The sequence below is a fragment of the Littorina saxatilis genome, linkage group LG15 (genome assembly GCF_037325665.1).
Source record: "Littorina saxatilis isolate snail1 linkage group LG15, US_GU_Lsax_2.0, whole genome shotgun sequence".
Classification (NCBI taxonomy): Eukaryota; Metazoa; Mollusca; class Gastropoda; order Littorinimorpha; family Littorinidae; genus Littorina; species Littorina saxatilis.
In genome coordinates this window covers 44,783,510-44,796,756 of record NC_090259.1, presented here as the reverse complement: position 1 = coordinate 44,796,756, position 13,247 = coordinate 44,783,510, and the positions used below count along the sequence as shown (strand labels likewise).

The window sequence follows — 13,247 nt, the reverse complement described above, 5'->3', positions numbered from 1 at the left end:
TTTCAGTCATATCGAAGACTGAGCCGCTAGCGACGGGCGACTTGTTTTTAGACCCCCGCGCCCGACCTCAAACTAAAGCATGAACACGTAATATTTTTTAAATATCTAGTATCTTCACAACAGTAATTGTCTCACTTTGTACCAACTTTTCAGTCATAGAAATGAAAAATAAGGGAGTTAGTGACGGCCATGGTCGGGCGATACTTAGTCAGACCCAGTTAGAGTGACCGAACTTCGATTCGACGTTTATTATTGCCTTATGGCCTGTCTTATGATTTTAAATGTACTAGATGTATGTATGAACATGTGAATATAAAAATTAAACAAACAATCATATTTTGCACCGCGTTCAAAGAAATAAAAATAAGACGTCAACTTTCGGTTTCAAAACGAGACAACCGCATTTCCGGTTTAAACGCTGTCTTCGCGGGAGAAAATATTATTTTTGTTCCTCTTGTGAGAGAACAGAGAACAGATTTCAGAGGTGAGCGATCTTGACTTTGTTTTCTGTGATCACTATTGTTTGAAGGTGTAAATGTTCCCTTGTCAGAACTAGTTCACACGAACAGCCAATGGCAATGTATCATGCCTGACCAAAACCAAACAGGCCATGGATAAATGAAGAAAAAATATATCTATAGGGCCTAGGCAAATATTTAAAAACAATCTCCTCAAAAGTTGTTGTGATGAATATGGAATGTTTATTTATTTATGAATGTATCTATATATATGCTTTGACTGTCGATCATGAAGGCTCATTTATCATGTTGTGTGTTTCAGATCAATGCAGCTTTTGGGCTGTAAAGATGGGGCGCAAAAAATTTCAAGGACCGAAAGTGACAGTTATATCATTCAACTATCAGACAAAACGCAAGAACAAAAGAACTATGAGACTAGACCCTCTTTCGTGGAAAAAAGACTGTGTCAGTGCAACCTCAGCAACACAAGATGCTGAGGATTCAAATCATTCATTTGCTGAAGTCAAATTGGATGTTCCACCAAAAAACATACCTACTGCAGGCCCTTCAACAACTACAAGTTCAACTAGCGCTGAAGGCAATTTGGATGGCGAAACATCACATGCCAAAAGAAGGAGGATCGAAGCTGAATCATGGGCAGATTTTCGACTGAAAGCTGTTGAGGTTCATGTGGAGGAATTTGGACTGGCAGCAAAGATTTGCAGTTTCTGTGGTACGGATCAGGCAACAGAGCTTGTACGGTGCAGAGACTGTGGGCCCCATGGGTTGTATTGCCATGAGTGCGATGACAGAATCCACAGGGTTGTGCTCTGGCACCAGTCACACATCTGGGTTGAGGTAACATTTTATATTGAATTGTCATTTATAAATTAGGACGAGGTACTGTTTAACTTTTTTTACATGGTATTTATCCAGAACATTTATCTTTCAAGAAAGCAATGCTAATGGGAGAGATAATGAAGTAGACAGATGTCTCTTGTTTTTGTCAAAAGCTTCTCTCTCTCACTCTTTCTAAGAGCTGCCAATAGTTGCACCTTTAACGTAGCAGGCTAGGGTTTTACAGAAATTGCTATGATGTAATGCCCAGTGTAATATTGCTTTGCTGAAACTAATATGTATTCGTAATTGTGCAACCATTCCCTTTTTGTGAGCTCTTGTGCTCATTTGTGCTTCTGGATAGACTCCCAGGGTTCAGTTTACTAGTGCGTCATATATAATATAAAACATCAGAATATTTGTCAATTTACATTCTGTGCAGAACCCAGGCATGTTTGTGCCCAAACAAAGGCAAGTCATTCTGCGGAGAGCTGACAGTCATCAATGTGCCACGTCAGCCTACACACGACGTCTGGTGGTGTTTGACACTCTTGGTAATTGTGTTTCTTTGTGTCGTTGAGCTTTTTTTTAGAATCTTGATTGATTTTGGAGTTCTTACCATGGTGAATGCTACATAATTATCAATTTTAAATTTCTTTGATATCGCTATTCAGTATTCAATAAATGGTGATGCAAAAATGGTTCATAGTTGTACCTAAAGATGAATTGTGTTAAGAAACTAAATCTGAGACGTGACTGTATGTTAAGACTGATCAATAAATGTTGTTTGTTTAGGGCGTCATATGTCAGTCATGGCAGAGTACTGTGGCTGTGAATCTGAAAGCCTGACATTGCTACGCTACGGACTCTGGCCTTCCTCTCCCAAACGACCAGAATCTGCCTTCACTTGTCAGCTGATGGAACTGTGCAGGAGTGTGCAAGTTGAGGGTCAGATATCTGTGCACAAATTCTGTGCAGCTTTAGAGGGGCAGCAGCACTTTGTGCTAGCAAGCCAACAGCGGAGGCCCGGTCTGTATCGCAGCTTGGTCAGTGATGCTCTGACTGAATACAGACATCATCACCATGCATTATTGGAATCCATCTCAGCACCTGAAGCTAAGGGATGTCCTATATGCATGCAGGTAATGCATAGTTTTTTTGCTTTCTATAGGAATTTGTTCCGTTTTACTTGTAGAACTGTTGAGTATAGAACACTAAATCTCACATGAGATGAGATTGTTGTAGCATAACAGAAGCAATATCAATGGTATAATACAACAGACACAGTTTATTGACTGTTATAGAAATCTCACATCAAATTAACTTTATGGCGGTTGTTGCTATCATAGTTAATTTATTTGCTGGGTTTTCTTCTTGTTCTGCTTGTTATGTGTAAATTGAAATGCAGCTTTTGTGTTGTTATAGATCTTTTAATAAATGCATGTTTGTCTGTCGGACAACTGCCCTTCAAACCATTTAAAAGTTCAAATTACACAGCTTGTTTATTGTCCATTCAAGCTTCCTAAGTTCCTCTATCTCTGACACGATATGGCAGCTGTGAAAAAAAGCAAATAGCTGATCTTTGTTTCAACCTGTTTGCAGAAGCCCGGAGACTCTGTAATGAGCATGGATGCCAACTTCAGTCTAGTGCACAAGAAAACTAGTGGGAAAGGTGCCGGCCTGGAGAATACAAGACATGGAAACCAGAAGTTTTCTGATGACAAGGATGTTTACGATTTTGTTGAAAGCCATTCAGTTTCGAAAACCTCTTCCTCGGTTAGTACATGCATTAGCATATTGTCTTTTAATGTGTTGTTTTGGGGCTTTTGTCACAATTTGTGAGTGGGGGTGGGTTTTGTAGTTTTTTTTTTTTATTTTTTTATTCTCTAATAATATCATGCATGACCATGTGTACAATATATAATAATTATAAGCAGGAGTGACATTTTTCATCAATAATGGAAAAACCCAAAAGACAAAGGATGAGAAGAGTTCAGTAATAACATCTCTGCTCAAAAACCAAGATTCAGCTTCAATGTGGAGATGGAGGTTTATCGCCACAACAAGAAGATACAAAGTCTACAGAAGTAAAAAAAATCTTCCAACCTGTGTAAATAAGCATGTAAACCACCACAGATTTTTTTATTTTAATTTTTTTGTTTTTTTCCTTTTTTATTTATTTTTTTTTATTATTATGAAACACGAAGTTTCATTTCATTTTCAAACATGAGTGTTAAATTTACGGGAGTACCGTATCTAAATTTGCTAATGCACATTTTAGCAATAAGAACTAAATGGTTAATGATATCTAGACATACGTTGCCTGCATTTTCAACACAAACAACCCCAAGTAGTACAGATTTTGCGTTAAGTTTAACACGTACACCAGTTTTATCTAGTATAGTGTTTTCGACGTGTTTCCATAAAGGCTTAACTTTACTACAATCATAGAAAAAATTTTCGATGTAGTCTCTTTCGTGTGTGCAGTATGGACAATATTCACTGTCAGACAGTCCCATTTTTTGTAGAAGAATGTTTGTGGGATAGATGTTGTGAATTTTCCAGTGCAATTCTCGTAGTCTTGATTCTTTTGTTGCGTTTTTTGCTATAGACCAGCATGTTTCATTGACGTCAAAATTAAATGTATTTTTCCAAAATAAAACAGAACAGGGAGTGGAATACTTCGTCTTTACAATAAATTGCCTAATCAGGTTTGCAGTCATATGGTTCGTACCGTTAAAGGTTAAATAGTGTTGTTCGTTAATATCAGATGTCACAAACTCTGGGTTGTTTCTCAAGTATCTGGAGACAGCGGCTCTAACGACCAAGTATTCCAGATAGAGATTTGGCGAGGGCCCTAAAATTTCATTTACCATTTCAAATGGCATAATAGCATTGTTGTGCAACACATCATTCACATATGTAAACCCTTTCTGAGCCCATTTCTGATAATAAATAGCCTGATTCTGGTAGACTATACCACTATTATTCCAAAGACACGTTATTTTTAACGATCCATGCCATGGAGTTTTACTATAATCTAGCCATGTCGAGGCAACACGCTGCCAAAAAACAGACTTAATCTGATGAAAGCCTTTGAATTTTTTTGTTCCTATAGTAGTACTAAAACAAGCTAAGTTCCTTCCAAAAGATTGAAAAGTTCCTCTTGGTATCCATGTCCACGTGCCATTCACATCCTTACTCGACAGTTTAATAAACCATTGACACAGGAATGAGTCTTGCATCACCTTGATATCTATCATATTTACCCCGCCCTGGTCTGTGTTACTGTTGACTACCCTTTTCACCTTTTCAAATGCTTTCTTATTACAGTCCCGTTTCCTCCACAAAAACCTATACAGTAGAGTGTTGATTTCTTTCAGCACCTTATCTGGCAAGCAGATGGACTGTAACACATACACAAACTGTGATAAAAAAAACCCTCTTAATTACGCAGATTTTTCCGAGAATACCTAGATTTCGTTTTTCCCAGTTTAGAATTATTCTTTTAACTTTAGCGATTTTTTCTTGCCAGTTCATCTCAATTTCGGGTGCGCTTTTAGCGTTTGAGAAGTAAATTCCTAAGATTTTTATCTGGTTTACACGTTTAAAGCCAAAATCATCCATGTTTTCATTTCTTTTGGAACCAATCAACATCATTTCGGACTTGTGCATGTTTAACTTAAGACATGATATTAAAGTAAATTGCTCCAGTATTTCTAAAACACAGTTAATGTCTTCTTCGTCTCTTAGAAACATGGTGATGTCATCAGCATATAACAATACTTTTAATATGTTGTCTGCTACGTTTAGCCCTTTTAGCTCTACACTCTGTCTAAAACGAATCGCTAGAAGTTCTACACCGATCACGAAGGCCAGAGGTGAGAAAGGACAGGGGTGGGTTTTGTAGTTCAGTACATGTATTTGCGATATTCCCAAACCTTTTCGTGATTTTGTGTGTGTGTTTTACTTTGTTATTGAGGAGCGCCACCTGCTGTGTTCTTTTGAAGCTAATGATTCCTTTTTATGTTATGATTCCAGGACTGCTCAAGCTTTCAAGCTGGTGACGTGCTCAGAGCAAAAAACAAAACTGAGAGGCTGGACATATTTGGAGTGTTTGGTTCAGTATGCCAGCATGGGTTCCCTGGTCCCTTCCTGAACACGCTGCATGCTGGAGAAAGGTATTTATTGTTTCAAAGCTTTGTCTGTTTTAATTATATATAAAATATATTTATCTGACAAGCACAGATTTGTGTTTTTATGCCAGGGATAGCTATATCAGCCCGGGTCACCAGAGGCAAATAAAAACTGTTTGGCAACCATTGAACCAGTGAACATTCAGGTCAAATGCAACACTTGGTGGTTATATAATCAAGATTCAAAGCCATTTAAACACTGCAGATGCAGCAACTATGGTATGTACTGGGCCGGCGACATTTCTTACGGGCTAGTGTCTTTCTTGAAGTTACTAAACTGACTGGCGAGTTGAATTTTGAGATTTGGTCATCTATATATGACTTGTGTCTGTCTGTGTGTGTGTCCGTGTTTTGTTCCTCATGTGCGGCCAAAGTTCTCGATGGATCTGCTTCAAATTTGGTGGGCATATTCAGGTAGACCCAAAACACAACCTGGTCGATGAGATATTTCAACACGTGCTCTCAGAGAGCAGCGCCGAACCGATTTTGGATTTATTGTGGATCCATTTCCACTAACTCTTCCTTATCTTCTCCAGTGTTGTCAGCGTTTACCTCCCTTCCTTCGTGTGGCGCGCGGATATTCCCATTCCATTACTATTTTTAGAAGGTCACTACACTGTCCAGAACGCTGTCCTTGCACCCCTAAATTGTCCTCACTGTAAAAGTTGAGCGTCAGCATCTGCGCATGAACTTGAAGAAGTATGCAGGTATGTTGTGTGTGGAGATCCAAAGAGAAGTCACATGTGGTGGAAAAGTATGTGGATTAGTGATAGCGGGCGGGGATGTAGCTCAGTCGGTAGCGCGCTGGATTTGTATCCAGTTGGCCGCTGTCAGCGTGAGTTCGTCCCCACGTTCGGCGAGAGATTTATTTCTCAGAGTCAACTTTGTGTGCAGACTCTCCTCGGTGTCCGAACACCCCCGTGTGTACACGCAAGCACAAGACCAAGTGCGCACGAAAAAGATCCTGTAATCCATGTCAGAGTTCGGTGGGTTATAGAAACACGAAAATACCCAGCATGCTTCCTCCGAAAACGGCGTATGGCTGCCTAAATGGCGGGGTAAAAAACGGTCATACACGTAGAATTCTACTCGTGCAAAAAACACGAGTGTACATGGGAGTTTCAGCCCACGAACGCAGAAGAAGAAGAAGTAGTAGTGATAGCACATGCCAAATACAATAATGATTGCCAGTGTTGTTCTGACCCCAGTGTCCGTATTTGTGTGAGCTGATTAGCGCCACTTGACTGCATGGTGGCGCTGTTTCAGCTGTAAGTTGCACTAAACACTATTTATGAAACCTTGTTTCAACCCGCCAAAGTCATTTGACGGCTATAAACTAAAGTTAGCCCCTCTCGCCGCTAAAATTGCTAGAAATGAGATGCCACCAGTATTCTATTGATGTTTGGATTGCTATGTCCGCATGCGGTCTTATGCAATAGGCTTGCTGGCCCTGCATCTCTCTGCTAGTAAGCAAGTGTAGAGTGGCTGTCATTTCCTTTCATACAGGTTTATGTGCGCATGCTTACAGAGCAAGAAGCAAGGCAACAACCCTGATAGCTTGAAACGTTTAAAATTGGTGACGTGATTAGCAGTTAAAATCTGAATTTAGAGCCCTTTACCTAAAAAGGTGATGGCCGCTAAAGCCACTTTGAATTTGTCAATCCTCGTGAATACCTCTACAGGTTGATTGAATGGCCCATAGCTTTGAGAAACATAGGATAGGATGTCTTCTTACACCCACTTTGACCAATATTTATTTAGAAGCCAGGTACATCTGGCCTAATGTCCTCTGTGTCTGGGAAAAACACTGTAAAAGGTAAAGGTAAAGGTATTCCCATAACCATCTGGTCGTAGGGGAGAGAGATGTTAGAGATCTCAACTTTTCTGGGGGCCAGCTTTATGAGGGCGGTGCCCATCTCCTCTCCCTCCCTGCCTATGCCTTCCCCGGCCCTGAATAGGGTCAGGTACCCATTTCCAGCTGGGTGGACTGGAGAGCGCTCGGAAAAATCGGGTTTTTGTATTTGTCCCCGAGTGGGGGACGAACCACGGTCTCCAGCGTGAGAGGCAAGCGCTCTAACCACTGCGCCACTCCACACTGTATTCCTATTTAAATCGTGTTCAGTCTTGGGTTAACATAACTTAATATTTTTTTCAGATGGACAGAAGATAGCTACTCGTCTAGAGAAGAGACAGCAAGCCAACTCACTCAAATTTCAGAGCGTGCTCCTGGACCTCTGTGAAGTGGACGTTTCAACAACCCAGAAGGAGCTGATGAACCCTTCCTCATCTTTGTATACTGCATCATGTCCTCTTAGCAGCAGGCAGATTGAAGCTGCCTCTGCCTATGCAGAATTACAGAGAGCGATTGAACAAGAGAAAATGGTCATTGACGATGTGGACACATTTCTTGATTTTCTTGTCAGTGTTAACAAAGCGCTTCAGAGCAAGATTGAGAGTGTAGACCTTACGAAGGGACCACGGTACAATGCTGCATCAAGATACTTGTATCTTTATACAAAGCTCCTTGTTGAGAGACAGGTTCAGTCATGTGAGGATCTATTCAAGCATGAAGAAATCATAAACAAAACTAACATGGAGTTCAGTGTGTCCAGTGTCCTCTCTGGCTTTGTTCAAATGGAAGCACTGACGCCATCAATGATTCCAGAATTTGAAGATGCAGCTGAAGATGACCCTTCAGATGTTTCAGATTTCTCTGATGATGATGAGTTTCTGGAAACAGATTAAGGCCAGATGGCACAGTATTTTTTCCAAAGATATCTTTTGGGTTCTCACCATTTGTGAGTACTGTCCTTTGAACACCATATAATCATTGTGCAGTGAAGTTTTGTCATGACAGTCAGAATGCAAGAACTGCCCCACTAACCAAGCACAGTGTTAGCTGTACAAGTGTACGTAACCATTTTCTCTTCCTTCAATCGCCCTCTGTAAAAAATGGTTTGTAATTGTCACACTACAGTCTGTATGGAATAAGGTCTTCTGAAAATATTGTTACATTTGGTGGTATTTTGCTGGCTGACAAATTGCCCTTGTGATTTATGTGACTTATTTCTCTGTCTGTTTAACACTATTGTGACTAGCACTGCCACGGCGTTAACGTCCTGCCTGCCCAAGCTTGCCACCAAGAAACTTCCCAAAAATCAGTAACTGTAAAGAAATCTGTCTAGCAAGCTTGAATTAAGTCCAATCACCACCAAATTTTGTGTACTAATTCAAAAATGGATGCCCAGTTCAGTCGTGCTATTTATAAGTTTGTCACACGATTTGTTTTAGCAAAGGGGGGTGAAAGGGGGATAATTTGTGTTTTTTAACGTTTTTTTGTGTGTGTTTTATTTTCCACTGCTTTTTTTAAAAGTTATTCTTTAACAGAAAGTATTATAAATAATGTTATAACCAAACAAGGTGTAAAACCTATGAATTAGCTGAAATATTGTTAACATTGTACACAGAAATAAGGAGACAGTACAAAGAAAAAAACAAGCAAATCACGCATTCACTCACAGCATCCTGACTCAAATGAAACAAAACTGTAACACTCACCAAATGATGTCTAGGTAATCCATATTGAATATAAGTCACATTTTCACAACAAAGTATCAACTGTACACCTATGAACAATTCCAAAAGGATTTGAAGGCTCCAGCCATCCATTGTTATCAGTGCTGCCACGCCCCCATAGCTCCTGCACGATTCCGAGATACATGTTCGTCTAGCAGTATCACCCCCTACCACGTGTAGTTGCCGACTCGTACTAGCAACAACGGGACTGTTTCTTCCTCAATATCACTGCTATTATCGCTTTCTTGAGGCTAAAACGACACGATGTATCATGATCTACAGGATCCTCAAGATCCAACATCCGGAGAATCTCCTCCCGTGACAAGGCTCGCCTTCGATTCATTATATTTAGTCAAGTTTTGACTAAATATTTTAACATCGAGGGGGAATCGAAACGAGGGTCGTGGTGTATGTGCGTGTGTCTGTGTGTCTGTGTGTGTGTGTGTGTGTGTGTGTGTGTAGAGCGATTCAGACTAAACTACTGGACCGATCTTTATGAAATTTGACATGAGAGTTCCTGGGTATGAAATCCCCGAACGTTTTTTTCCTTTTTTTGATAAATGTCTTTGATGACGTCATATCCGGCTTTTCGTGAAAGTTGAGGCGGCACTGTCACGCCCTCATTTTTCAACCAAATTGGTTGAAATTTTGGTCAAGTAATCTTCGACGAAGCCCGGACTTCGGTATTGCATTTCAGCTTGGTGGCTTAAAAATTAATTAATGACTTTGGTCATTAAAAATCTGAAAATTGTAAAAAAAAATAAAAATTTATAAAACGATCCAAATTTACGTTTATCTTATTCTCCATCATTTGCTGATTCCAAAAACATATAAATATGTTATATTCGGATTAAAAACAAGCTCTGAAAATTAAATATATAAAAATTATTATCAAATTTTTTTTTCGAAATCAATTTAAAAACACTTTCATCTTATTCCTTGTTGGTTCCTGATTCCAAAAACATATAGATATGATATGTTTGGATTAAAAACACGCTCAGAAAGTTAAAACGAAGAGAGGTACAGAAAAGCGTGCTATCCTTCTCAGCGCAACGAATACCCCGCTCTTCTTGTCAATTCCACGGGCACTGCCTTTGCCACGGACGGTGGAGTGACGATGCTACGAGTATACGGTCTTGCTGCGTTGCGTTGCGTTCAGTTTCATTCTGTGAGTTCGACAGCTACTTGACTAAATATTGTATTTTCGCCTTACGCGACTTGTTTTTGTTCGAAAACACCACGCAAATCTGCACTAATTTGATCAAGCCGGAAGAGAAAACCACGTGTATCAAGGGAAACAACTCAATTTATTGCAATCTTCAAAAACCGGGAAGCAATCACGAGTCGTGTTCCTTGTATGTCTAATACTAAAATAGTCACTTCCCGTCCGTGGGCGTTGCAGCGCTATTACTAATATAGTCACCTCCCGTCGCGAAAGTGTTAAGCAGTCAACTTGATATTTGACTGGTTCCTGCATTTAACTCACTATTTGATATCTGGCTTATGTTATGTTGGCTTTTATTCTTCTTTTTTTGCTTGAAAGTTCACAATGTTTGTTATGTCATTGTCAGGCTTCATGATAGGTAGATGCATGCAGTAGCCCTCAGAAGTTTGTTACTGATATGTTTTGCCTATATTATACCAATTTCCTCTTTATACAACAATACAAGATACAATTTCCTCTTTATTTGCCTATACATATACAAACATTTATGTTTTGGTCTTCATTATGCAAGTACCCTCACATTGCTGTAAGGATATGAACTGACTAGCTGGATCTCATTATCTTTCTAAGTTTGTGTTTATGTCCATTGTGTGCGGAAATACCAGAAGATGTACATCTGTTCAGCCTGATAGGAAAAATGTGTTTGGCCTGCTCTCATTCAGCGATATGAGGATAGTGAGATCACTTGCAGCTTTCATTGCATCGGTACTGAATATGAGGAAAGAAAGAATGGATGAAATCTGAAGTATTTAATTAAAAAAGTAAGGAAATATTTAATAATGTCCATGTCCATTTTTTCTTTCTTTTTTTGTTGCTTTAAAGTGATGTAGATTCTCTTAGAATGTTTAGCATTGCAACTGTATTGTTCTACGATAATTATCTGAGTGAGAGAGGAAAAGTTGGTGTGGGTACGTGAGGATGTGTGTTAGTGTGTGATAGAGAAAGGGAGACTGTGACTATTAAAGTGCTTGTGCAATAGTGGTTTGGTTAAGTGTGATTGTCGGTATATCTTTGTACATATTGCATACTGTAACTCCCTTTGTCTAAAGGGATTTTAACCCTTAGGCTGGTTGTCGCGACATATGTCGCGCTACTTTACGTATACTGTCACCTGGTTGTCACGACATATGTCGCGCTACTGGCTCAGTCTGTTTGGTCGGTTCCGATTACCTCCCATGAATGCAAAAACCAATATGACAGTTTTTTCTTATTTTTCTCTCTGTTAATTCACCACTGGCTATGTAACATGTGTTACAGAATTGCACCAGTGTAAGGGTTAAAGCTGATGACAATAAACCCTCAAAGTGTCAAAAGTGTCTCTCTCACGATATATATATATATATATATATAATGTATATGAATGCCAGAGTATGGGTGCGTCTCTCTCTCTCTCTCTCTCTCTCTCTCTCTCTCTCTCTCTCTCTCTCTCTCTCTCTCTCTCTCGACATATTATCACAAGACCAGGTGAGCACCGACAAGATCATGGCTGCCTAAATGGTGGGGTAAAACCGATCATACACGTTAAAAAAAACCATGAGTGAACATGGGAGTTGCAGCCCATGAATGAAGAAGAATGAAAAGGCTAATTATTTCCCTTCCTTATCTAAAAAGCAGATTGAGCTTACATGCAGTTGTGTCTGGACAATGGAACCTACCCCCCCCCCCCCCCCCCCTAACAACAACAAAATTAATTCGCAAACACAAGTTTTTGTGTTAAATTAAAATTTACAACACACGAAAAACAGAACAACTAAATCGAAACATGGTTTGCATGTCATTAGACAGAACAATCAAATCAGCATCCAAAACTGTTAGTTTTGTTCACATATCTTGTCCACCAAGGACGCTATGGCATGCTAAATGGTGTCTTTGTCAATCTTCTTAGAACGATAGTATATAGTAGTAGTATGTCGTAGTAGTGGACTGTAAATAATGATCGACCGGCGATTTGATACAAGCTCCTGTGGATATGACTGAGAAAGCCATTCATTCCCATACCCGGCGGGCTTATTCAGAAAACAGATTGGGTTTACATTGCGTACGTAGTGTCTACACAGTGGAACCTACAACAGAGGCGTATCCTTAGCGGATTATGACTTTATTGAGTTATTCTGCAGAAAAACCGAAATGCTGCCAAAAAAACCCCGGGTCTTCTGCAGCATTTCTGAATAATGTCATAATCCGCCGAAGCATCGTTCTAAGAAGATTGACAAAGACACCATTTAGCATGCCATAGCGTCCTTGGTGGACAAGATATGTGAACAAAACTAACAGTTTTGGATGCTGATTTGATTGTTCTGTCTAATGACATGCAAACCATGTTTCGATTTAGTTGTTCTGTTTTTCGTGTGTTGTAAATTTTAATTTAACACAAAAACTTGTGTTTGCGAATTAATTTTGTTGTTGTTAGGGGGGGGGGGGGGGGGGTAGGTTCCATTGTCCAGACACAACTGCATGTAAGCTCAATCTGCTTTTTAGATAAGGAAGGGAAATAATATATTCCTTGTAGTATATAGTAGTAGTATGTCGTAGTAGTGGACTGTAGCCTAAATAATGATCGACCGGCGATTTGATACAAGCTCCTGTACTGTGCGTGAGCCTTGAAGGCTTCGCCTCTTGTTCATCAGTGCTCTGATTCAAATGAGATACGTTATCGTTTTCACCCAGTGGTTTAAACCTTACTGCAAATTTCTGTCCATGTCATTCTCCAGCAACTCTTAGCGGCCACAAAATATCAGTTTGCATGGTTATCAGTTTTGCAGCATATCCAAACATCTGTGATAATCTTTGACCGGATTAGGTTTTCGAGATGATGAAAAGAGAGAGAGAGAGAGAGAGAGAGAGAGAGAGAGAGAGAGAGAGAGACTCATGCACAGAGAGAGAGAACACAGACAGAGACAAGCATTTCACATAACGACCATACTCATAGATTTCAAGTCATTTATTGTCAAAACA

General features: G+C 39.7%; 1 protein-coding gene and 1 long non-coding RNA gene across 2 annotated transcripts in view; one reads left to right on the top strand and one right to left on the bottom strand.

Moving 5' to 3' along the window:
- Positions 1-13,247, bottom strand: part of LOC138949447 (uncharacterized) — a 213,832-nt gene that overhangs the window by 22,382 nt on the left and 178,203 nt on the right. The window lies entirely within an intron of this gene.
- LOC138949443 (uncharacterized) lies at positions 64-11,595 on the top strand. The gene is made up of 8 exons (XM_070321273.1): positions 64-484; positions 781-1,316; positions 1,738-1,849; positions 2,091-2,437; positions 2,898-3,071; positions 5,337-5,476; positions 7,647-8,568; positions 10,506-11,595. Exons 1-7 carry the CDS (start codon positions 295-297, stop codon positions 7,729-7,731), a joined length of 1,584 nt encoding a protein of 527 aa, XP_070177374.1. The 5' UTR covers positions 64-294; the 3' UTR covers positions 7,732-8,568; positions 10,506-11,595.

Coding starts and splice junctions, on each gene's coding strand:
- LOC138949443 (XM_070321273.1), top strand. CDS start 295: ATGTATGAACATGTGAATATAAAAATTAAACAAACAATCATATTTTGC. Junction 485..780: donor ACAGAGAACAGATTTCAGAG/GTGAGCGATCTT, acceptor TGTGTGTTTCAG/ATCAATGCAGCTTTTGGGCT. Junction 5,477..7,646: donor ACGCTGCATGCTGGAGAAAG/GTATTTATTGTT, acceptor TATTTTTTTCAG/ATGGACAGAAGATAGCTACT.